General features: G+C 36.6%; 1 protein-coding gene across 1 annotated transcript; it reads right to left on the bottom strand.

Moving 5' to 3' along the window:
- Nucleotides 1–191: 191 nt before the first annotated feature.
- On the bottom strand, nucleotides 192–27,290 carry arhgap22b (Rho GTPase activating protein 22b). Its single transcript, XM_065253472.2, has 10 exons — nucleotides 26,971–27,290; nucleotides 22,718–22,917; nucleotides 16,834–16,921; nucleotides 9,985–10,107; nucleotides 9,126–9,333; nucleotides 8,912–9,044; nucleotides 7,015–7,088; nucleotides 6,820–6,941; nucleotides 5,657–6,575; nucleotides 192–1,381 (listed from the first exon to the last, which is right to left on the bottom strand). The coding sequence occupies exons 1-10, from the start codon at nucleotides 27,011–27,013 to the stop codon at nucleotides 1,159–1,161; spliced, it is 2,133 nt and encodes a 710-aa protein (XP_065109544.1). The 5' UTR covers nucleotides 27,014–27,290; the 3' UTR covers nucleotides 192–1,158.
- Between the last annotated feature and the right edge of the window lie 100 nt (nucleotides 27,291–27,390).

Here is a 27,390-nt window from a genome sequence, read left to right as displayed (position 1 = left end):
TTAATGCAAATATAAACAAATGGTTCAATATATTGGTAATTAAACATTCTCTGATAAATGATTTTTAAATGTTTTACTCAAAATGTCATCCATAATGCTGGAATTGCTTATCCATTTCTTCCCTAAGTATACAATAAACCAGACATTCAAAACAATGATCAAGTCTGTACAAAAGGTACATTCTTGTCAGTTCTTCCTTTAATTTAAGTTTTTGTGAATAATAACATAGCACCACAGTGACACTTGGTAACACAGCACATACGTCTAATCATCATTTATGATCCGCTGTACAACAGTCCGATCATAATGATGTATAACATTTTCACATCCTCTAAATAGGCATAAAGTCTTTTGTAAAAGCAGTTATTCTACAAATAAACAATATTAATATCAAAAGTGGATTGTTAACTGAAAGAAACTTGAGCAGCGAAAAGGATTTAGCAAGAGGGCACAATGGTGATATCCAGTTTTTGGGTCGTTTCTTCTTGAGATTGAACCTGAAACTTTAGCAGCCTGGAAGGTTAACCATGAGTCTGCAACCATCATGCTATTATATCATTTGAGCTATAAGCAGTCAGAAGAGTTACTTAAAGAATGAGCCGAGGCTACAAAACCTATCACAGTTTTTGACAACAAACTTTTAAGAGACATCAACAGAGCATTTCTACACTTTCTATACACTTGTACCGCATGAAATAAATCAAATCAAATAGATCTGACAAGTCACATTTATCCATAAGTGACACTTACAGGTCACTTTGACAATCCTACAGTATATGTCACTCAATATGCAAGCATTTTAGCCACATTTGCAATATTACATTTTCTAAAATGAGATCTCAACAAATGTCCCACTGTTCATGGTCTAATCATTGTGCCAAAACAGACTTGATCTTATTGTCCCCAGAAAATGGTTTCGTAGGCCATGAACATACAAAAAATAGTGGACACAGACACTAATAAATGCTACACTTCTGGCGTGAGGAAAACAGCTTTGCACAATGCCCTCAAAAACATAATTGGTCATTATTAAATATCCAAAAAGAACAAATTTGGCAAGGAAAGCCAATTTTCATCATAATTTATCATGATGTCTGAGGGCCACTGATGCAACGAAAAAATAATAAATAAGTCCTTGTTATAAGTTTTATTTTTGCATTAAATGTCACTGGTACGGCTTCCAAGAGCCATGTCCCCTAGTGTGGAGAAGAAATCTTCCATTTCTTTTTCAAGGAGGTGATTACGATTCTCTGCATCCTCACGGGCCCGTTCAGAGTTTCTCAGTTTGATCTCGAGCATTTTTTTTCTTTTCCTCTCCTGCTCCATCTCTTGCTCAAGTCTCTCCATCTGAGCGCACATAGCTGCACTTGACTCTTCCAACCTGCAGAGGGCAGCAAACAGGTTTGTAAATATGCATTGCAAATAAGTTGCGCAGTTACTTGACACTCTTACTAGTGCTTGTAAATTGTTAAACCATTTAATAATTATTTTTTTGTTATAATTATTATAAAGCTATAATTATGTTTGAAAAAACAAACAAACAAAATATGGGTAGGTGCATGTTGAAAAAGTTTGAAAACCACTGCTTAAACTCTTTTTAATTATGATATTTTAATGATATTTCAGTTTTATTAATCTTATATTAATTAGTTTCTTGGCTCATTTGTACCTTTTTGGCCCATCTCAACCCTTGGGTCATATCCAGGTGCATATTAATAAATTAGAATGTCATAAAAAGTTTGTTTTATTTCAGTAATTCAATTCAAATTGTAAAAAAACTTGTGTATTAAATAAATTCAATGCACACAGACTGAAGCACTTTAAGTCTTTTTTCTTTTAATTGTGATGATTTTGGGTCACATTTAAAAATTGAACATCTCAACGAATTAGAATATTTTATAAGACAAATAAAAACATTTTTTTTTTGTGAATTATTGGCCTTCTGGAAAGTATGTTAATTTACTGTATATGTACTTAATATGGCAGGGGCTCATTTTGCTTTAATTACTGCCCCATTTCAGTGTGGCATGGAGGCAATGTGGCACTGCACTGAGGTGGTATGGAAACCCAGGTTTTTGGGCAGTGGCCTTTAGCTTATCTTGAGGAGCAATCTTCCAAACTCTTTGATGTAGCCAATTCTGAAGTGACTTAAACTGAAAATCATTAACTGGTCGGCTCCTAAAGGAAATCAATTCCCATAGTCCTCCATGTTAAAATGCCCAACTTTACAGCAGAAAATAATATGTGTACAGCCTGGTACAAAAAGTGTTTTTGGTCTTTATAGCTAATTTTTCCCTTCATGACAACTGTGAGGGGCTGTATTTTTGTAACTCATCCGTTTAAATTATATTAAGCCTTAAGTTCTGCATAATTAAGGTCGTGGCCACTAGAGTGACTGGTGAACTGCCACTGCCATCACTCGAGTTGTGCTAGGCGGTCGTGGTCTCAGCAACCAGCCACCTCAGCTTCGCCCACGCCCCGCCCTTTACCCATTTTCGGTTTCTGTGAGTAATGTGCGGTGAAGCGCGGCCAAGAATGGCAGGCTATGCCAACTTTTGGCTTCAAAAAAGCTTTTCACAAACCTATGGGTGACATCACAGACACTACGCATGGCCGTAGCTACCATTGAGGACACCGAGGTCATGTCCTCGGTAGTTTTTTCTTGAAGTTTCGTTTCATTTTAATGTGAATATAGCCGACGAGACAATGCTTGCATCTACGGACCATCACGTGCAGTGATGGAAATAACGGCGTTATATATAAACGTCGTTTCCTTACAGCGTTACTGACATTAAAATGCTGCGCATTAGTATAATTAATCTCACTGAAGCGAGTAAACTCTCATCATTAGACAGGCACTGTTTTTCTCTTGCGTGTGTTGAGGGGTGGGAAACACATAACTGATTGGCCTGTGTATGTTAGAGGGGGTGGGACAACCACATAATCAATGATGATTGGCTGAATTTCCATTGTTAGCCAACCAGAAGCAGGAATAGCTCATACACTATATACATGCAGTCCGAGCAGTGTCGTGTTGCCAACTTGTTGATGACTTTGTCGCTAGATTAAGCAACTTAAAAAAGTGAAAAGGGACAAATCTAGCGATCTTTTCTGTCGTGGTTGGAGACTGACGCGAGATCATGTATCATTCTCTACACTCAACGAGCAGCAGGTGCTGCTAGACAATCACAAGCAGCCCGGTCATCACGTGCAGTCCGCCAGAGTCCCTCACACCCGCAACGACAGAGCGATGGAAGTACAACAAGCTCAAAGGTAGCGGTCGCAAACACAAAGTAATAATAAGCACTGCTTCTATACAAGAATAGTATGCAAGAAAGGCAAGAATGTTTGTGTAACATGCAACGTAAGAAAGAGTCTCTCCACGTCTGTAATTCTAATCTAATAAAGCAAATGAAAATGAAAAGGCTGTAACAAACTTAACTATCATTTGGAAAGCCTGCAAAAGATGAGCAGAGAAGAAGGGGAGATGAGAAAGTTAAAGGTTATGCAGCAAATAGCCTACAATATGGGATGCAATACGGCTACCAATGAGATTAAAACCTACACTACTGCTCAAAAGTTTAAGGTCACTTAACTAAAATGTTAACTATGGTCTTAAAATCATTAAATCTGAAGGGTTATGGTTAAATGCTTGAAATTACTTTTGTAGACAAAATATAGCTGTGCCAAACAGATTAATTTTTGTTATTAGAAACCAAAAAATATATTTTTTGAAATGGATGACTTACACTGAATATTGAAGAAAAAGCAGCCACTAAGAGCCCTTATTACATATAAACTCCTTCTATACTCTTAAAAATTCATCCTAAATTGAAAATTTAAGAAGCTTCTTGAAAAAATGACACAGTTTTGCAGTTCTTAGGCAAAGGGTGACTTGCACTTCAGATGATGAAATGTAACCATCGATTTATTTTGGATGCTTTTAGTCACCAACAAAATTCTCACAGACACATTTGTGCTATGTCGTAGTTTGGACATGTTTATTATTATTCTGTAATATGGAAAAAATGTAAATAATAAAAAAATGTCCTCGGTATTTGAAAAATCCTGGCTACGGCCTTGACACTACGTCCATATTTTTTACAATTATGGCTCATCTGCATTTTTTGGTCTCTTGTTTATCATTTCCTCTTGACAATTCTCCATAGATTCTTTATGGGGAACAAGTCTGGTAAGTTTGCTGGCCAGTCAAGCACACCAAAACCATGGTTATTTAACCAACGTTTGGTGCTTTTGCCAGTGTGGAAATCATGCTGGAAAATGAAATCAACATCTTTAAAAAGCTGTTCAGCAGAAGGAAACATGAAGTGCTCTAAAATTTCTTGGTAAACAGGTGCAGTGTTTTTTTTTAAAAACTCAGTGGACCAACACCAGCGGATGACATTGCACCCCAAATCATCACAGACTGAAAACTTAACACTGGACTTTAAGCAACTTGGCCTATGAGCTTCTTCACCCTTCATCCAGACACTAGCACCTTGGTTTCCACATACAATAAAAAACTTGCTCTCATCTGAAAGGAGGAATTTGGACCACTGGGCAACAGTCCAGTTATTCATCTCATGGCATGTCACCAAATTCTAATTGGTTGAGATAGTGGATTAGTGGGTTGAATTGTTAAATGTGAGCCAAAATCATCACAATAAAAAAAAAAGTATTTTCAGTCTGTGTGTGTTTAATTTATCTAATACACAAGTTGCACAATTGATTGTGCTGAATTACTGAAATAAATTAACTTTTCCACAACCTTCTAATTTATTGAGATGCACCTGTATCTGCCAATCACTGCATTATGGTCATTTGGGGTACTGCATGATTCATATTAGTCATACAGATGGCCTAAAAAGTTTGGGTTAAATAGATTTTGTTTTAAATTGTGTGCTCATTCAAAACTAGCTTGACCAAATGGTTTTGCAGACCTTCATCCAAGTCTTCATTATTTGAACCCTTTTAAAGGGACACTTCACCCATTTGCATTAAGCTTTGTATAGTTAGAACCCCAGTCATATTTTTGAATGGTCAATCATAATTTTCTCAGTTGCCACTTAGACAGGAGAAATACAGATTTCAGTGTTGCACTTCCTTCTTTCAGTGATGTAAAAATCATAATTTTGCATCATTGAAAGAAGGAAGTCCAATATCTTTGTTGAGGGGTTGAGACTACAAACACCCCTTTTCTCTGTCAAATAGGCACCAAATTCTAAATGTATGTTACATTTTGACTACAAATATGACACACTTTCAATAAAGATGAATGTTTCTATGGGTGAAATGCTCATTTAAAGGGATAGGTTATCCAAAAATAAAAATAATTTTTGTTACATGCTTATAAAAAATTTCTTTATACTGATTTACACAATTACACATTACACATTTTGAGTAATGTTTGTAACCAAACCGATCAGAAGCCCAATTGACATCCATAGTAGGAAAAAAACGTGGAAGTCATTGGGGCTTCTGATCGGTTTAATTACATACATTCCTTAAAATATCTTCCTTTATGTTCATCAGAACATAAAAATGTATTCAGGTTTGTAACAACATAAGAGTGAGAAAATGATGACAAAATGTCCCTTGTTGGGTGAAATATTCATTTAAATGATTTAAACAGTCATTTGAGAAACAGTAACCTTACTTTTTAATTCTCGATTCATAAGCCTGTTTCTGCTTTCTCAGTTCTTCTTTCAGCTCCGCCACCTCGCTGGCCAAAGACGAGTGGCTTTCCTCAAAGTCTTCATCCACAACCCTAATAACTGGTGCCACGTTCCCATTTTCATTGCAGAGCAGACCCCCTGCGCAGTTTTCCACAGCAGCGCTATTGTCTTCTTGGTCATTGAACTTTACGTCTTTCTCAGACTGCGTTTCTTGAGTACTTAGTTCTGGCTGCACCCTGTCTTCCGCCCTGGAGTCCATTCCCAACGGGTCACTCGCTGAGTCTGGGACAGATATCTCACAAGATGAGCTCGACCACGGCGTGCTGTCTATACTCAAGACACTACCCAGACTCGATGAAGACGTGACATTGTCATAGGTAGACAATCTCTGAGAGGAACCCGAATCTCTGGAACGTTCTCCGGACGAGGTCCTTCTGTGTCCCCGAAGTGAGGAGAGCCCATTCATAAGCCAGTTCCCACTGGAGGCGGTAGACACGTCTACTGTGGAGCCACCAACTTTGGCGGACTGTGGACGTGGAGAGGGACCTTTGAAGGTGTACTTCCACCCAGGCAGTGTCTTGGCTTGCTTACTAGGACTTACAGCTGTGTCTCCTTTTCCCTGAGGAATGGATTTTGAGGCGACAGCCACCTGCGAGGCATCTGCAGATGAGGCACTACTGTTGGTTGGGTTGTCACTGGGACTAGCATTCTTCCCTGGGGGTGGGCAGGTATGGAGGTCCTCCTCTGAGATCCAGTCAACCAGGTTGGATTGCTGATGTTGCTGGACTTGTAATCTTCCTTCTGTCTGGCACTGAGATGTTTCTGAGTCTTCTTTTTCAATATATAGATGATCATGCTTACTAATAAGAACTGTCATAAGATGCTGCACGAGGGAAGTTCCTGTAAAATACATATACAAGGGTAATCTCTATTAAATTAGGCTTATTTATTAGTTAAATTCAAATTTATATCTGTGGTGCAATTAAATTAATATCTGTAGTGCAAATACATTATTTTTTCACAATTGTGCATTGTAGCAAAACAGCTTTGCAGTGATCGCTTACATATAAGTGACATTTCTACATTGATCTCCTGGTTTACAGTTTTGAAGCTAATGAGTTAAATTCAATAAATAAGTGCTTACCTTCCATGATAGTTACCGGGTCCTCAATTTTAGGACGAAGGATATTTGGTCCAAACACAGTGGCCAAGTTCTGCACACCCATTTTGTTTTCGTGGGAGTGAGACTGCACTTCATCCAGAAATCTATAAAGATTAAGTTTATTCTTGAACACTGAACTGACAAAAATGTGTCTCAAAATAAATATGTTACACCTACTTGCATATGTATTTTAGAAGGTTGTAATTGGCAGCTGGAAGAGTCCTTACCAGCTTCCCTAATTCTTGTATTCCCTGTGTAAACATGAAGTCATTGAATCAACCCCAAAGTCTTTTGGTTAAAAAGAAATAAACTATTTATCATTTTTATATAATTTGTTTCCCAGAATGAGAACAATTCAGACCGTGAACCGTATATATGAATACTAGATGAGTGTAATTCAATTCAAATGTTTTTCTATTGCACATTTAAAAAATTTGCAAAAAATGTACAAAGCGGCTGTACTTGGATGCACCAATAGAAAAAAATCTGTGCCAATGCGATTTTAAATTACTCAGAATATCTTCTGCCATTACCGAAAGTTTTGCTTTTTACAAGTTATTATGTTTTTCCTCTTTTAATTGCCAGGACATAATCTGCCCTGATCATCTGCTGTTTTTAAACCATTGGCCGATGTCCCATAGTGTGAAAATTTGCTTTTATCTGCCCATACAGATTATAAGCCTATATAGAAAAGTTCAAATGATGTAAAAAACACTGGTCCAGAAACACTTCCTGTTACAGTTTGTGATAGTTATTTTTTTATTTCACATATATTATTATCTTTAAGATGTTTGTTTAACTTCAGTTAATTCAGGTTTATATGTTCTGTTGGTTTATTTTATCCCAACGTTTATCTAGTGTGAAAAAACGGAAACAGGAAGTCCTTCTGGACCAGTGTTGTTTACATCTTTTGAAATGGTCTATTTTTGTGTATCCATTATAAATGCATTTGAGTACAGGCATTTATTCATATATAAACAGGATTTATTCATTTATTTATCGATGGCATTCCAGCATCTATATCTATATTCATGGCAAGAAGTGTTAAAGTTAATCTATACACTACACAGTTGGGGAAGGACAACGTGGCATCTCCAAAGGATCTAACATGAGTACCCAGAGTAAAAAAAGAGACTTATGAAAAACTAGAATACGGGTACATAGTATTATTGCAAAGTACATGCACATTTTACATGTAATGTAATGTGCAAGATCACAGGACTAAAATCCTCAAGCCCCATTTTTGACTTATAATGATAGTTCAGCAAAAAATGAAATTCCGGTCATCGTTTTCTCATCCTCATGTTGTTCTAAACCTGTGTGAATTTCTTTTTTATGATAAACACAAAAGTTGAAATGATGGTAAGCCCACATCTGATTGTAACCATTGATGTCCATAGTAGAATAAAAATGGAAGTATTATGATGAACACAGAAGAAGATATTTTAATAAATGATGCAAACAGTTGACCGAACCCATTGAATTCCATTGTTTTTGTTTTTCTAATATGGAAGTCAATAGTTACAACTGTGTGCTTACCATCATTTATCAAAATATCCTCTTTTGTGTTCATCAGTAAAGAGAAATTCATACAGGTTTAGAACAACATGTGGAAATGATGAAAGAAATTTGTATTTTTGGGTGAACTATACCTTTAAGCTTTAAGCCTCATCTGGGTTTCTGTCTCATCATGTCAGCTGCAAAATATGTGGGAGGAATATTGGCCAACAAACTACATACTGACAACAATCGCTCCATGTTTGAATGCAAAAATAATATTTTTCTCCTCTATCATTTAACAAATAAATTCAGAAAAGTCAAATCGGTGAAATACTACCAGGTCTTATTTATATGCATTTGCAAAATGTAATAATTCATTGAGCTCAGTCCAACATAGCAGCTGCGTTCTTTGGATTAGGTTTCATTGCCAAATGGATTTCAAATACAACAAATGTCCAAAAGTACAACCATTCGAAAATGCAGCATTTTACAGTACAACATTATTTTTCTTCTCCACGTTTACACACTGATAAACACACACCATAGATTACCGTATATCTATTAAGTCACTAACCTCCTCTTCATCTTTGGCCAGAAGCTCAGCACAAGTAAGGAAGTCCTCGTATTTAGAGAAGGGAATGACCGGTTCGGGCAGCTCTCTGAGGTACAGCTTTAGCAGGGAAGCCACGGTGTGGACATCAGTGTTGCTATAAATAATTATTATAGAGTTAGTACATGAACAGTTAAAGACTGTCTGACCCATGCTCATGCTTAAAGTTGCCCAGTACCTGTCAAACTGAGGTTTATCTCCACAATCAAAAGCCTCCTGAAGATCCTTCACTAGATTGGCTTGGCCTGGCATCCGGAAAAGGCCTTCTTCATCAAGTCCCTGTTCCCTGATGAAATCCACACACTGCTCGACTATAAGTGGGGCAAGGCGAGGACCAAATTTTCTTTCATACTGGACAGTGTCCTCCAATCGCTGCCCAAATATTCCTATAGTAACAGAGTTAGAGATTAACTGAAAAATATTTAATTTCAATTGTTAAACTGAGAATTAGCTTTTAAAACCAGACTGATCTCACGGAAAGACGCGTTATAGTCACGTTAAATTTGATCAATTTGTGTCCATGGCATGAAATTCAGCTTTTTTCCGTATTTTTCGTCACATTCACACACATTTCTATAAATAGTTTTTCGTGTCATTTTATGTATTGTTTTCTCTTTGTTTTTGTTTTTTTCTTGCCATTGTCGCTTGGGGTTAGAATCACTTTCTGTTACATTTTTTGACATCCTAACCCAAACCCCAAATCTTAATCAGGACTTTCCGTGAGATCATGTTGCTCAAAACACATGAACAGCAAGCAACAGTATATGTAATAACTCATCAAACTTTTAAGGTTGATTCAAATATACGCTTTGTTAATAATAACATCCTCGTCCTGACGTTATTGTTATATGAGACACAAGAATTGCTTTACATTACTTTTTGAATTTTCTATTACTTACAAAGTAATACAGTGATCTCTTTCCAGCTTAGTGATATGTATATGTCTGGCACCACTGAATTGCATCTTGTAGGTATCGAATTAAGTCCGACATCATTTTTAATGTAATAGCATTGTTAAGGTTCCACCTGGTTTTTACCTCCTCCAAACGGAGCCCATATGACCCTTCTGATGGCCTTCACCCAGTCATCCATATCACTCTGGGAGTTTGCCATAAGTAGAAAGGACTCATGGCTTATCGCAGCCTTGTCTTTCTCACCACCTTAGAGAATAAATGAAAGAAGCAACCCGTTGACATCACTTATTGATTTTATGTCAGTACATCACAAAAAGAGGAACGGCACTGTTTACTGCTGTGTGTTCATGAAAAAATAAATGCTAAGTAGCGTAACTGCTATAAATAATTTTACAATAAAAAATTGTAATACATAATTATTCCTAAACATCTATTGTTTATAATATACTGTAGATTGATTATGTTTTTTAATAGCAAATATAATGTGTTTTTTTATTTCTCTAACCAATACTTATTAAAATACATTATAAGAAATGGTCAAAAAAAGCTGTCACTGGGGCGGTACAATTTTAAAAGGTCCTTACATGTATACAGTAGGTACAGATATGTATAGGCCTACATTTGGTGCCAAAATGTCTTTAGGAGTAAAGGGTACCGCCCCAGTGACAGCTATATGTGTTAGGATTGTCTCCTTTTCAGTCCATTTACTAGAGCTATTTTATGACATAACATGTTTATAAATGTCACATTTTAGCAGATACATTTGAAAACTGTGTTTCTAGCATTAAACTCACTCATTTTGTTCTGTACTGCATAAGCACCTCACAAATCAACTTAGTCTAAAGCAGTACCACAACTAGCCAAAGAGCCATACACATATTTACATGTATAAACAATACAGATTTGTGTTTTAAACTGCTTTCGGTTAGCTATACACTTTACAATTATAAATGATCAAAACCAGATTGTCTGAAGTCCTGCACTTGGTAGTTTTTTTCCACAGCTTTGAAGTTAACTAATTTTTCATGATTTCTCTCTCGAGCCACAGCCATGCATTTTTGTTTATGACAAGATCATAAGGAGTGCATGATGCGCTGTCATGCTGGTGAATGATCGCAGCTTCGGAGCAGATATGGTCCTCTTTAGACATTTATGGGACGTGTTCGTGTTCACACAGAATCCTCTCTGTTAATTTAACAAATATTTTCTGGGACCAAAGTGCTGTGTGCATAGGTCAGAGACTAAACACATAATGAAGACCATGGTCCTCATTTCTCACCATGGTGTGGCATTTTGTTAGCTTGTCTTTTTAGAAACTACCAGTATGTTTGCTGACCTTGTAAGGAGAATAAAGAAATATGAACTTGTAGAGGGTGTAGATTTGGTTTGTTTACCCCCCTCATCATTTCCTAAACCTACGCCCCGCTTGTGGCAAAATTATTCAGCAGTTATCTGATTCATTAATTCTGAGGGTCTTTCTTATTCCAAACAATCAAGGCTTGTTTGTTGAAGTTTGCAGTGTGAGCACAAGCACACAAGTACAAGCACCTGTGGATACACAAATGGTGTGCTGAGTGTTGATTACATGCCATGTAATTACTGTATGCAGGATGGGAGAAGATAATCTGCAGTTGACCTTTAAAGACATTATGAGAAGAAGTGATTATGCTCATAAAGAACGTCAACTGACAGATGCTGCATACAGCAGACAAACACTACAACAAATCAAACAGCTTGGAAGGTAAGAACACTTCATCCAAACCTTTAAACATGCACTCTCAAAATGATGGGTTGTTTCAACCTAAAAAAGGCTGGGTTATTTTCAACCAATCATTGGGTCAAAAAGCAATGCGCTCAGCCTGCTGGGTTGTATTTTAACCCATGCTGGGTTGTTTTAACCCAAAATGCTGGGTTGATTAAACCCATTGTTGGGTCAAATATAAACATTTTCTGGGTTAATTTCAACCCAGCTGCTGGGCTCGTCCCTTTTTGACCCAATGCTGAAATGTTGAAAATAACCCAGCATTTTATAGTTTTGTAAAATATGAACGCACCCAAATGTTTAGATAACTTAACCTAGAACACGTCTATATTTTACCCAACAATGGGTTTAAAAAACATAGGTTTATTTAAACACAGTGGTTGCAACTTAAAAAGTAAGTTAATTGGTTGCCTTAAATTTAATTTTGAGGTATATCAACATAAAAATATTAGTTGACACAACCATTTTAACACTTTTTTTGAGTTAACAATTTTTTTTTTTTTTTTAAGTTGAATTAACCCTCCAAAAATTTTAAGGCAAACAGATAATTAGTTTTTTAAGTTGAACCAACAAATCTATTTTAAAAAAAAAGGGTGGGTTTGTCCATATTTTGCCATATACATGTAGGTTGAGACCAACACATTTTTAAAGTGTGGGATGCAGAATCAGTGAGTATTTTTATTGCTTCACTGAACATTGTGCACTTTAAAAATTGCTGGGCTATTTTCAATCAACGTTGGGTCAAAAAGGGACAAACCCAATTGGATTTGGGTTAAATTAACCCAGATAATGTTTATATTTAACCCAACAATGAGTTGAAACAACCCAGCATAGGTTTAATTACACTGTAAAAAAATTCAGTAGAAATTGCAGCTGGGTTGCCGGTAATTTACCGTAGATTTACATTTATGTTTTTTACTGGCAAGAGTTTGTTCAAAGTTAAATGAACATTAAACATTTACAAGTCTTTGTCTTTACAGAGTAAAACTAAAAAACAGCATCAAGCAAAACATTCTGGAAAACAAAATCTGAAGCAAAAACAGAAAAAGGTTGATGATGATTTCTGGTTCCCAGAATGCTTTGCATGAGGCTGTTGTTGTATAGTTCTATTCTGTAAAGATAAAGACTTGTTAATATTTAAAATGTATTCAACTTTGAACAAACTCTTGCTAGTAAATAACATAAATGTAAATCTACGGTAAATTACCGGCAACCCAGCTGCAATAACATTGTAATTTCTACAGAATTTTTTTACAGTGTACAACCCTACAATTGTTGGGTTCATCCCTTTATAACCCAACACTGGAAATAACCCAGCATTTTTAGAGTGTGTTTAATCAAAGCAATCGGTATTGCTTAAATTTTTTATTAGTATTCATCAAAAAAACGTAAAAACACACAATTTGTTCTATGTAGGTTACATTATCTTAAGTACTAATCTTAGTTAACTTTAACATATTACATTATCATCATACACTGTCAGAAAAAAATGGACCCAATTTGTCACTGGTGAAGTGCCTTTAGGTACAGATATGTGTACAATTGGTACTCAAATGCATATTCATGGTACTAATATGCACTCTTTGGTACCAATATGTACCTATGAGGTACTAATATGAACTCATTAGATGCAAAGGTGTATTTTTGGAAAGTGTGCTGCCCCAGTGACAGCTAGGGATAATTTTAAAAGTAATTTTGAGGTAAAATGTTTCATCTTTGCATGAATAACTAAACATTTTTGTACAACAAACAAAAAATTATAGATTTGCAAATTATAATACAACAGTTCTTTTCTGTAAGTATAAAAATGTCATTTTCAGTCCATTTCTAAAGCAACCTTGATTCAAAAACTATAACCAAGCATTACCACAAAGCAAGAAAGCACAGCATACCTTGTGTAGATATTTAAATGGAATCTACATTATAATAATGTCGTAACAGTTTTATATGCATGTACAGTGGTATTACCTTGAGAAAGTGGTGTTTTTTGCCTCCCTTGTTTACAGCAGCCCTGCCCCATGATGCCCTTGCCAACTACTAATGTTGTGTCATGTCTCCTTCACCAACAGGTAGGCTGAGAGCCAAAACACAGTACGGGATGTTCTCACATCACCCAAGACTTCATAACAGGTATTAGTTCCAAAACCTCCACCACTTTCAAAAACTTGGAAACGTTTTCCTCTTCGTTGAAACATTATTATTTACATCTTTTCACAAAGAGAAGAATAAAACGACGCAGAATCGTGCCAGCTCAAAGTCCTGGAAAAGTTTGTTAAATGTGCTTTCAGCGTCTCGGTTCACCTCGAGCCCAAGCACTTCACTTCTGTTTCTCTCATTCCCTCTGACTTCTCACGGTAGACTGACAGAAGGAGACGGCCCTCTCTGTTAGCCCTTTCTAAACACCTCAGTGCACTTAAGAAAAACAAACAGTATGCCAGATGCATCCATCTCACAGAGCCTGATACAAGGGGATGTCCACACTATCTCACCACATTTTGGTATTCTGCTTTGGTGAAGAACTTTATTGAAAACCACACTAATCGCAAGGGGTTTTGTAGATCCAGAGACTGCCAGCACTGGGGTCACAGTCATGCATAATACACGTTTAACCTGTTTCAGAGTGCCTAACAAGCATATATAAATAATTGCAGTAGTAATACCAGCTGACCAGCAAGATTTTTCCACTGCTTTTAAATCACTGCACTTGTTATTTATGATCCTGTACTATTCCTTTTTAGATATATATATTTACAATTTAAAGCAAGGCAATTTCAATAAATGCTTTTTTGTGCGCAATTTAGTAAAGATAGTTTAAGTTGGAACTTCATACCATATTTTTTAATCATTCTAGTTTTTATAAATACAGTTTTGAAGAACATGTGTTGTTTTTAAATGATTTATGTTTTATTATTTGTGGAAAGTCACATATTATAGCCAACTTCTGAATTTGTGGGAGTTCTAGAGTGTTATTTTGTGTTATTGTTTATAGACCGTTTCATCGGACGCAAGTGTGTTGTCGTGGTTATGGTTCTTGGCGAAACTTAAAGTCGCCATAAAAATAAAATTGAAAAACTGTAATTTGTTTTGAAATATATATATATTTTTTTTTACAAATGTAAGCTTCATTATTTTCTTTTAATACATGTGCCCTCATAATCTTTAATCAAAAATGCTAATCTCCTCTCATCCTAAAAACGATCTCTATTTACTTCTGTTCATGTATAGCAGGTGGGTGGGGTCTGGGAGAAGATCACTGCGATTTGCAATTAGCAACATGACCCAACTTCAAACAATCTAATCAGATCTTGATGGACAATTTCTAATCCAGCCCTGTCTTATTTCATTTCAGAAGCTGTTTAACTCTGATATACATCACCATGGGTAAAAAAAGGCCTGCGAAACTTCTGTTTCATGGTGACTTTATCTTCTGGGCTCTTTTTATTTAATGTCTGGCTAGTGGCTAAACTGATTTCTGGAACAAATAACACATGTTTTGGTTTCCTAAATTTGTTTATATAGTACACATTTTACACAGTAACTTTAGCTCAGTGTAGTTTTTGATATGCTTTAGCTATAATTTGAACTAAAGTAATCTACTTTTGTTAATTTTGCTTGTTATCAGAAATAAACTACTCTAAAAAGACTTTGTTGTTATATATTCTTTGCGGAGTTTACCAGTTACGTTTGTTGCACGAAAGCCATTTTTTTATGTTGTTACTGCTGAAACGGTCTATGGACTTTGGGGGCTGTTTGACCCGTGTTGGTTAAGCAGAGACTATAGTTAAGGGCTCTTCTGTAAAAAAAAGATCCTGTGTTGGCTGATCTGTCATGAGAAAGTAATGTTGGGGGCTGGCAACTGCTGCTAATGTTCCATACTGTGTGTACAAGACTGTGTGTATAGTAAAGAGAGTGTTTGTACACTTGTGTAAAGCTGCTTCATGATGCCATTGAAGAACCACTCCATAAAGAACCTTTAACATCTCAAAAAAACTTTCAAAAATAACACAAGTTTTGTGTATTATGTATGGTTTATGATTAAAAAACACATAATTTTCCACATTCAGTACATTATTGTTGCTCCTCTATGCCCCGCCTTTCTGAAATTATGTTATGCCCCAATTGGCCAGCTCTCCAGTGTGTTGTGATTGGTTGAATAACTCAAGCGTGTAATGGAAATGTGACGCTCCTTACCATATTTGGAAGATCAGCTTCCAAAGGAGTTAATATTGTCTTTACTACCTTATCAATATGAGCCCTAATCTGATCCAGAAAATGCAGATGACCAAGCTGATTGATCAACTTTACTAGCACAGATTGGTAAGGTAAGGATACTAAAACATTAAAACCATGTCTGCATTTATGATCGTAGAAACAACAAAAAACAAGCGCTACTCTGCACTGCTCAAAACTTGTTTGAATCATGGTTTAGTCAGTAGTAAATTATTTTAATTGAAAACATACATACATTTGTAGTGAATAAAATGTTCCTAAAGCCCAATTCAGACGGTAACTGTTTCTCATGAAGATGTCTGTAAAAATATATTTCCATGCCTCCTCCGCGCTAAAACTCATGCATTCGGATGAAGATAAATTTGCGGTGGATGTGTAAGTTTCCTGGAAATGTGCCGCATGTGTGGTTAATTACATGATCATTCACATGACCCGTATACTGATTGCTGTAAAAAATTAGCTGTAGTTATGCAGCTGTTTGCCAGTAACTTACTGTAGATTGAAATTTATTTTCATTTTAGTTTTATTATGTAAAGATAAAGTCTTGTTAATGTTTAATGTTCTTTTAACGTTAAACAAACTGTTGCCAGTAAATAACACCAATTTAAATCTACAATAAGTTACTGGCAAACAGCTGCCAGTTATACTGTCATTTCTACAGAATTGTTTTATAGAATACCCTACTGTTTTAGTGATTTTCTTCTCTTTACAGCTGTAAATAGAAATCCTCAATCACACTGTAACTTCCACCAGTGAACCTCCTGCCATTGAGCCCTCCGTGTGTCATGCTGCTGCGTCTACTTATCATAAATAAATTCAGTAAATCTAAATGAGATCACACAAAATTGTCTTCTCTGTAGTCAGTAAATGCTTGAAGGGCTATGTACATGTGAAATATGGTTCAAAATGTACATTTTGACTATTTGAATGGTTCATTCTGGCTTCAGGATTGGGCATTAATGATATGAAGGTCCGCTCACCTGGCACAATCTCAAAAAGGTGTCGACCTGGCTCTTCTGGGTTGGCTGTCAGCTCATTGACTTGGCTTCCCTTCAATGAGATGCAGCCCTGCAGAAATGAATAGTTAGAAAATATGGGCCACTTAACCTTTGCTTACATACAAAATCAATTAAACCACAATACTGTGTACATACGAATGCACTACTTTAGGTGCATTCATGCTATATTGTAATTACAGTAATGATAAGAATTTAAGAGGTAAAAAACATTCATGTCCTTGTTGAGTTCGTAATGACAGCTTATACAGTAGAGTGTTTTTCTGTGACCACTGCAACCTCACGCAAACTACTTCCAGTGTGATATTATTGTTAACTGACACACTTTCTGTATTATTTAGTATTTAGCAGAAGCTTTAAAATGATATTTATTTTATGTTGTAATTACGTTTTTACAGTCATCAATAATAATATTTTTAATCAGATGTATTTTGTACTTGAAACTGCTGCTATAGAAATGCATAATTCCCAGTTTGAGGGCGTGAAAAGCTTTGAGTTGAGCATCACGGGTTGTCATCTCGAAATAACAGTAATTACGATACGGCATGAATGTAGCATTTAATCATCAGGAAATCTCCTAGCCTTGTGGTAATTCATAGTCTTAAGACATTTTGGGGTTTCGGGCCTATTATCAATATCTTGAATATGTTGGCTTAACATTGTAATTACCCTTTTTAAACTCCTCTTGTAAAATAAACCAACAATTAACTGAATGTGTGAATGATCAAACTAAATAAAGATTCAGGATAAAAAAAATCCTCATAAACCTTGGCTAAATCTAAATATACAAGCCTTTTTTTTCTTCTGAACACATGGTCATACACAGATAGTTTGCTAGAGTTGTTTGGCAAACATCCTCATTCATTATATGAGGTGTTTATTAATTGCATTATGTTCTCTGTGGATTCATTGTTGTAGCGTTGCCAAGTTTGTCACTGCATTTTATATCTAAAATTCTTTCTGAACCAGATTTGTAATCCCTATTTTTGAATATTGTGGTGGTTATGGAAACTATGTCCTTGTTATGAATGCCTATTAATAAACCCAAATAATGATGTATTGGGATATTAGCCGGGTGTGCCTCATACATCTTGAAAAGTGAAGCTGATCGCCCCCTGGTGGCTCAATGCAGTACAAGTAATAAACCCCGCCCTCTACATGCAAACAAACGGGACTCAGCTCTAAATTACCGAAAATATTCGTTTGGTCATTATTAAGCTGATTTATGTTCAATGCTATGTTTATGCTATAGAAACAAGGCGTGTCGTTATGAGTGGCGTGGTTAAATTGGGTGTGGAAGCATTTGGGCGGAAGTTTGATACCGTGGCTCCGCCTCTAGCTTCATGGATGATTTCTTTTAGCACGCCCTGGCAAACTGGTGTTTTTACGTAACATGGCAGCGCCCATGGTCGGACATTTTTGGCTTTAATTCATTTCAATGGAAGGAAGCGACGTCGCATCGTACCATCTTTTCTACAGTCTATGATATTAGAACACCGAATAGCACAGTCTTTGCTGTCTTCTTTTATCTCAGCGTGTGATTTGCTGTGAGATTTGCCTACACAGCCCTTCCACTTTGAATCTCATTGATTAAAGGCAGGAAAAGTGGGTGGGATTGACATTTTCACATCCCAGCACAGCAAGGGGACAGATTAATGGTGCTGGGATGAGTATTGACAATCTCCTCTGAGACACGCTGTCCATCAAACACCTCAGCCTGACTGATTGCATGATATTGATTGTCTAATACAAGACAGTATTAAACCTGTTAAAAGCAGCGTAGGCTTGGATTGTTGCGGCAAAGTGAAACGATTTGGTAAAATTAAAAGGGTTTGCAGTTATCGTCTAACAGCACTTCATGCCATATTATGCTTTACAGTACCATAAACTGCAGTAAAAACTATGTACGAAAAACATACTTGATATTACAGAAGTAGCACCCTTAGAACAACCATCTTAAAAATTGGTGCTAATATTAAATATGTTTACCCCCAAACTGCTTTTAAGAGCTATGTCCTTTATAACATAAACATAGCCTACTCTAAATTATAATTTTGGTCCAGACTGATTTGATGCTGGTGTAGCTGGTAAGCATCATTGCCATGTTGTGCGCCCATTGACAATTGCTGGGTGACCAAGGGAAGCTTGCTGTTTAAACTAGTTAAAATGCCTGAGACTCAGTGCCGGTCTTTCCTATACGCAAAGTACGCAATTTGCATAGGGCCCCGCACCACTAGAGGGCCCCCTTGATCTCAGAATTATTTAAAACCATTATATCAAAGAAAAATTATTATTATGTTTAATGAAAACAAGACGCTATAATTTAAATAATTTGCAAACTTCCGAATTTGTGCGGGTTTTTAAAAATACTTAATGATTTCTTAAATCACTGATATGTACTCGGACAACATGCAGGCAGTTTCTCAATCCGAAGGCTGCAGCCTTCAGAGGTCACATTTGTAGGCTGCATATTATGCGTCATAAAAACGTATTTTAGAATATTAACAATTATAATGTTGACTATTATTCTTAGTTAATGGTTAATTGTTATATTATGCTGATGACTTGCAAATGAAATGCTTATTTAACTTAAATAAATCAGGCTTGATGACGTATGCAGCGCGCATATGCAACATGATCCGGAGGTTGCAGCCTTCAAATTTAGAAACGGCCGCGTGCATGACGCAGAAGAGTGATTTGGTAACGATGCGCATATTATATGCCCACCATTGATTTAAAACAAAGACAAAGCTATCCGTCTGGAGCAGAATAAAGGGAAAAAAACGTGAAGCAAGGGAACAAGATAAAGGATTTGCGCGAGCAGATTAAGTCAATGTAAAGACACGCGTCTTAGCATGGGGCGATTCAAATGACGCGAATTGGGTGACACAATTGCCGCGAAAACACTCGCTTTTTCCTTTGAACTTCAAGAACGCGCTCTCGTGCAGGATAATTTGACGAGAGAGCGAGAGAGAGAGAGAGAGAGAGAGAGAGAGAGAGAGAGAGAGAGAGAGCGAGAGAGAGAGAGAGAGAGAGAGAGAGAGAGACAGAGAGAGGTAAGAATGGTGCCCACGTCGAGAAACATTAATAGAAGACTTGAAATCAGTGGCGGCGTTTCAAGAAAACCTAGGGTATGGCAAAAATTCTTCGTACAAGAAGGCCATTCAAATAACGAATCTATGAAACCATTATATCCATATGTGTACATACTCCACCAACCTGTATAAAATCATATTATAATTGCACGGATGTACACTTACTGACAACAATACGGAAGCAATACAAATGAAAAACAAAAATAGAAATCATGGTTGTTTAAAATGCTTTTCAAATGTTGTCATTCTTAACTAAGTGCAACTCCAGCAACAGATAAACTAAAACAAGATAATATCAAAACATACTGTAACATCCCCTCACAAATCTTGTCATGACAGCCGCCAATAAACACTTATAAAACACAATAAAGACTTTTAATGATGTGATAGAGCATACGTAGACGTAGTTAACCCAGCCAGCTAACCAAAGACTAAAACACTAAATAAAACTCTTAGTAAAACAGGGCTAAATGCAAAAACAAGTCTTACCTTTTGTTGTTGTGCAGTTTTTATTCCACAAGTCGCCATATTCAAAAACGCGCGCAAATAATTAATAAAATTCACTTATACTGCGCTACAATGTCCCAGTGGAAGAGAACATGTTTATTTATCCACAGAGAACAAATCATATTACTTCTGGAATAATGTATGCAATATGCATTGCGCGAATGTGGGGGAGAACCGTGAGTCTGTTTGAATGTTAAAACAAAAAAAGGAGTTTACTTGCGAAAATAAAGATTATAACAACAGCGGTCAATCATGAAACCTCCTGCACAATTCAAGCTGCGCTGCAAGAATGACAGGCTGATGACATCAAAGTACAGCGAGGGTGAGGTGAGAAATCATGGGAAGAGTTTGCTTTCAAACCGCTCTCGCGGCACGTTGATGTCATCCACATGTCGGTTCCTGTATTATAGCATGAAGTCGAGCACACGCGTAAATTATCCATATTAGTGATGTACCAATGTTCAGATATGTTCTACTGAAAATATTTAATATTATTTTTAATGAGCTTCATTATAGCCTGTTGATTTCTGGTGTTTTGTCTGACTGCTAGGGTATGGCAACTGCCATACCCTGCCATACGCAAACGCCGCCCCTGCTTGAAATTTGTAAAGGATTAAAGTATATGTCACTCGTTTAATTACAGTATGTTAACTGGATAACACTGGATATAACTCATTGTATAGATAATAAAATAATGTATTTTGATTACACAAATCAAACCTAACTATATGATTGTAGCTGCTGACCAGCATAGGGAATCTCTATGGCTAATTTATAAGACATGTTGCTGATACAGTACTGTGTGTTGTACCTTATCTTGTTAATTGAGTCTTTTTGGGCATCTTATGCCTAGAATTATTCAAGGAGATTGATTCTTTTAACTTCCTTTAAAGTTTGATCAGTTGTGCATAATGACATGTGCAACAAATGGATATAGGGTGTCAAACTCATAGATTTGCAATATTTAAAATCAGACACTATTTTTAAAATATTTGGGGTCAACCTCTGTGACAGCTTTAAAGGGACACTTCACCCATTTGCATTAAGCTTTGTATAGTTAGAACTCCAGTCATGTTTTTGAATGGTCATGCATCATTTCCTCAGTTGCCGCTGAGACTGGAGAAATACAGATTTCAGTGTTGCACATCCTTCTTTCAATGATGTAAAAATCATCATTTTGCATCATTGAAAGAAGGAAGTGCAATGTCTTTGTTGAGGGAATGAGACTACAAACACCCCTTTTCTCTGTCAAATAGGCACCAAATTCTAAATGTATGTTACATTTCGACTACAAATATAACACTTTCAATAAAGATTAATGTTTCTACGGGTGAAATGCTCTTTTAAAGCTGAAACTTATCAAATCCTATCAGAGGTCCAGAATGTCATTGAAACACACCAGTGGCTTTGCTGTCATCAGTATTAAACATGTTACCCCTCGAAGTACCCCTCCCCACAGAGCCCCCCCCCCCCCCACATAACAAATCCCAATTTAACCCCTGTGTATTAACAGTATGTATTTATATGTAATTTAATTTGATTCATTACATTCATTTAGATCAGGTTAATTTTTTAGTGCTTCTCACAACACATTTTAAATCAAAACAACTTATCAGCAAATACATGTTTCATGTTATAATCAGCAAGTTTATCAGTCAGGGTTTCAAAGTAATGTGCATATGGGAATATTATACAGCTATAAGATAATACACTATGTGGTTAGTTAACAACTAACTAACAGCAACATTGACTGGGTTTTACCCAGATAGCACAGGTACGTCTGTGAGATGTCTGGTAAAGATCTGGAGATCTGGAATACATCTGGTGTGTAAAAACATCTTATAAAGGAAAAGAGCTGCTTTACATACATTCTAAATCAAAAACGTCTTGCAGACATCTTCAATATGTCTATATGACATCTTTTAGGAGACGTCTCACAGACGTATTGCAGATGAGAAAACAATTTAAATAAGACATCTTGCAGATGTAAACGCAGACATCAAATAGACGTCTCCGAGATGTATTTGTGCTATGCTATAAGGGTCTGAATGCACTGACAGAGGGCCCCTCACAAAGCTTTGCTTAGGGCCCCCCAGCATCTAGGACCGGCACTGCTGAGACTTATACCAGCATCAAAAGCCCAGCACATGCACATACTGTATGTAAACTATTAAATGGCCCCACAGGAGCAGGAGTATTCACGTCTCATTGATTTAATGCTTTTAAGTCTCTATAGCTTAATATACCTGGGGTTTGGTTTCTTCCTCATCCTTGTAGAAGTAGAGGTGGTCAGCACGCAACACAAACCAGCGGAGTTGCCAGTTCTTCATAATGCTCCTTTGCTTTTTAAGCCAGCCAGCCTTTAGTGCCCCCTCTTGGAGGCCTGGTGAGGTGGGCCGACAAGGGCCACGGGTTGCTTCTCCCATCACCATACTCTTGGACCTGGCTGTACGTTACAGACAGAGACATAAGTATCATTAATATCAAGATATCAGGACTAACATGCTTTAACATGTAAGCATGAATACATACAGGTACTCATAAAACAAATACTCAAATGTTTACTGTACATCACACATTAAGCTCAAGGCTAAAGTTGTATGACCTCTCAAAGGCTATTCAAGGTCCTTCTTTAGGTTGTTCTTTGTTAATATATTTTTACCTTTGAGCAAAATGTGACAAATCTTTGTTTTTGGTCAATGGTCAGTGTTGGTAACCTTCTGCATAAATACATATGTGATCTTCTCCCCTGCATTATTTGTTAGTTTTGTCACGTCTGAAGGGAGGAGAGAGAGAGAGAGAGAGAGAGAGAGAGAGAGAGAGAGAGAGAGAGAGAGAGAGAGAGAGAGAGGGAGGAGAGAGAGAGAGAGAGAGAGAGAGAGAGAGAGAGAGAGAGAGAGAGAGAGAGAGCATGTCTCCAGATATCCAGAACTCTAATAGGATCTCCAGAGAGTATATAGAAACGTTTGCTCTGTCACATCATTTAGGCTGACGTGTTAAAAAATTAGTTTGTGATGTCTGATGATTTCCGTTAAATGTCTATCAAAATACATGAAAATGCAATGAAGGTGAGTATTAATATAAAATCATGAGTGAAATAAACTGTTTTAAATACTTCATATTTTACAATGTAGAGAGCCTCTCCAGCACAGGCAACTTACAACCTCCAGGCGCAAGGCTGAATTACAAACAAATCTGTGTCATAATGGATCATTTATAGGAATCAGTCCAGCACACACATAAATACTCATCTTATGCCTTTGAGCGGGCTTGAATCAATGCATGTGTAGGTTTCAGAGATTTCGACGTGTGTTGTTTTTTTTTCTTTCAGTTATTTGTTGTACAACTGAGTGCTCAATATTTCAATCTCATTTTCATTCTTATCATAAAGATCTTTGAATGCTTCATTCTGACTGGTCATTTGCAGAATACTAAGTCAAAGATTTCTTTGTAATGATGGCTAAATTGTAAAACTTACCACACTGTTTATCAAAATTGTCCCTAGCTGTCAATTTTAGTCAGAATTTGACTTCCCGTCCTAAAATGTTGTGGGCGGGGCTAAGTTCAGCTGGCACCCAGGCTATGAAAATGGTTTTCTATAATAAGTTAATTTTTGATAGTTATCCCCTGATTCTGTGCATGTACAAGCACTCATAGGCATACAAGTACTTTAAATTAGGGTTAGAAAAGTGATAGGCCAAAATCAAACTTTTTGCTTTAATTTTGTTGTTTTATAGTTATTTAAAGTGAACAAAATTTGTCAAAAAATCAAATCACTCACTTTCATCTTTTTACAAGTAGTTTCACAAGTGTTTATACTTTAACCTTAGTAGCAACAATAGAAATCTTTTTTGAACAAAGTTTGCTTTGCTCTGTTTAACTGATGTTTATTAATTATCAATATTGTTATTTGGGTAATGAATTGGGGGATCAAATTCACTTCAGATCATATGATATGAGGTCTTTCTTTTAAGTAACTGAAGTTATGGCATTCGTTGCCAAGCAATCGAATTGATTTCCGTCAATGTTTCTTTAATGTCAAGCAGAAATTTAAAGTTTCAGCTATGATGTGATTAACACAATACAAACATGCATGTGTCCTTTGTGTTTTGAAACATTCTCTCAAAGCTGTATATTTTTTTACAAATCTCATACTCTCAGACTTTTTTGGTTTACATTGTTCCACTCAATTTCTTAAAAAAGATCGAGTAACTATTTAGCTGTTTTAAAGTCAAATAGAACCAAATGCAAAGACCCAGTTTGCAAATCTCTCTACACGATGATTCATATCTTCCCACTTTGTAAAGGGCGTTTCTAGGATGTGGTGACTAAAACTGCCTGTTTTGGCAAGAAAAGGATCAACTCTGAGAATAGTTGCCCTAAAGTTGCAATATGGCGAAAAGAATGTTTTCAAATTTTACATAATGATAGCAAACCTTTACTTTGCTGGCACAAACATTACTTCTTAAATAAACTCTAGACCAGTGGTCTCCAACATGGTACCCGTGGGGAGTCTGTGGGTTGCCTGCCAAAGCACATCCTAGCCTCAATTTTAAAATGTATTTATTACATATTTTTATATTAGCTTGGCTTCTTTTATGTCTGTTAACATTGTAAGCAATGATAAAACATATCAATAAGTAAAATAAAATAAAACAAGTAGAACAAAAAAGTTTTTAGTAGACCATATAAAAAATGTATCCCTTCAGCCCTTTTTTATCCACTGTGGTAGCCCTTGCTCGCAAAAAGGTTGGAGACCCATGCTCTTGACTATAATATGTTTTATTTAACTACAAGGTGGCTACAAGTGCCACAAATGCTACAAATTTAAAAGATGATTACTATGATAATAAATAAGGAAACTGTACATGTAACCATATTCAAGTCTATAAGTGGGTTACTCATAGCCTTACTAAACCAAGTCTATAGTTAACCTAGACGGTGAAATGACGGACATTGTTTGCTGGGTAATGTGATACAGAGTGGTCTTGTATCACCCTGAAGGGATGTGTTTTGCGATAATAACTGGCTGACTGTACACTATTCTGCTTAGGGTACTACCAAATAAATAAGTAATGGACATAAATATTAATATGAATAACTATAAAATATTAAATAGATTTTTGTACATGAGAGTACGAGAAACATTGAAAGAGCGCAGCCATTTAAAAAAAAATCAGTTGCCTACAACAATAATAATTTTTTTACTCCAATTGACCAATCAGAATAAACCTGAATTGTAACAGCAGAACAAATAGTGATAAATTGTGTTCATGGTCCTCTCCCAGCAGATGCTTAGATGTTCAGCAGGTAGCATAATATGCATGTTGGGGGATGGGGGGATGCAAAGAGCTACAGGCAGTGTTGAGATAGTAACAGTAAAAGGATAAATTACTCATCTCCTTTATACGCATTGAGCTTTGGTTATTGCTTTAGTGTCATCCATCAAATTGATGCATGATGAATGAAGGCGTGTGCTTGAGATCTTCTCCTGCCTTCTTCTTCACGTCTCATCCAAGACTGTGGTGTGGGCCTTTGATAAATGACGATCAGCCCATTGTGGGTGTGTGTGAGTGATCTATACAGCATGCTGCGGATGATAGTGGAATGTGCGCTTTGGTGTTCAGCTGTTGTGAGGTGTAACAGGCATCGCCGAATGGTCACGGTTTGTCGTATGTTCGGCCATGAAGCAATGAGAGCAAAGGAAAAGGATTTTATTATACAACCACTGTGGGTTTTCCTGATATGTAAAGTGCAATTAAAGATGTGTTTTCCCTATATATATATATATATATATATATATATATATATATATACATACACATACATACATACATACATATATATATACACAGACAGACAGATAGACAGATAGACAGATAGATAGATAGATAGATAGATAGATAGATAGATAGATAGATAGATAGATAGATAGAAAGATAGATAGAAAGATAGATAGACACATTTTGATTTTGCTTTAGATATATTGTATTGATTTAGATGATGTCATATGTGATGACATTTTACAGGAAATGAACTAAAACAGCTAATTTGTAAATGTATCTGTTTGAAATAATTTAAGAATTTTGTATTGTATTCTAATAATGTCTTAAGTCTTATAATTATCTCATAATTTTCCAGTTTTCCATGTTTTTTCCATGTAAAGCTGCTTTGTAATAATAAAACACTGTGAAGAGCGCTATATAAATAATTTAACTTGAATACCGGTATGAGCATCAAAATAATTAGGTTGAAGAATCAGAAATAAAATCTATTGCATAAATCAAATACAGATGTTGAAATAGTTTCATATGTAAATCAGCTCTGCGTTATGACATAATTCCAGAATTCCTGCCAGGATATCAGAAGCCGAGCTCCAATGTGTTGAATGAACCAATTGTAGCAGAGATGCTGAGAGATGAAGGCACGTACGGTGTGTGACACACTGCCTGAGAGGAGGCAGTGATGATGGATGAAATACAAATGAAGTGTACCGTACCTCTCCTGGTCTGTCTGATCTTAGGACTCAGCATGGCTGCCATCGATGGGCTGCGCTTCCTCTGCTCGGCATATTCCTCCTCCTGAGATCCTCTCTCAGCGCATTCCCTCTCCCGTTCCTCTTCAGTCTCTCCTCTTCCAGCACTAGCTCGCTGACCTCATGTTGCAGGCACCGGCTGGTTGGGGGTTGGGGGGAGGGATTCCTCACACATATTGACGTGTGCACATGCTCGCTCGCCGGCTCTTACTCACACACCCACAAGCCAGAGCTTACGCATGGTCCACACCCACCATACGTTGCATTATTCATGATCTGCTCTTCTGTATTGACCAGCCCTTCTGCGTTTGATCACAAAACAGCCTTCTCAGAAACCTCCTCCCCACCCCGCCTCCTAATTGGCCATAGGCATGTGTACTAGCG

The sequence above is a fragment of the Paramisgurnus dabryanus genome, chromosome 1, assembly GCF_030506205.2.
Source record: "Paramisgurnus dabryanus chromosome 1, PD_genome_1.1, whole genome shotgun sequence".
NCBI classification, from domain to species: Eukaryota; Metazoa; Chordata; class Actinopteri; order Cypriniformes; family Cobitidae; genus Paramisgurnus; species Paramisgurnus dabryanus.
This window is presented reverse-complemented; position numbering and strand designations above follow the sequence as displayed.

Excerpts from the sequence above, each read along its gene's own strand:
- arhgap22b (XM_065253472.2), bottom strand. The coding sequence starts at position 27,013 with ATGGCAGCCATGCTGAGTCCTAAGATCAGACAGACCAGGAGAG. Across the intron at positions 22,918-26,970 it reads GATCAGACAGACCAGGAGAG|CCAGGTCCAAGAGTATGGTG; the intron begins GTACGGTACACT and ends TGTAACGTACAG. Across the intron at positions 6,942-7,014 it reads CTTCTAAAATACATATGCAA|ATTTCTGGATGAAGTGCAGT; the intron begins GTAGGTGTAACA and ends TAATCTTTATAG.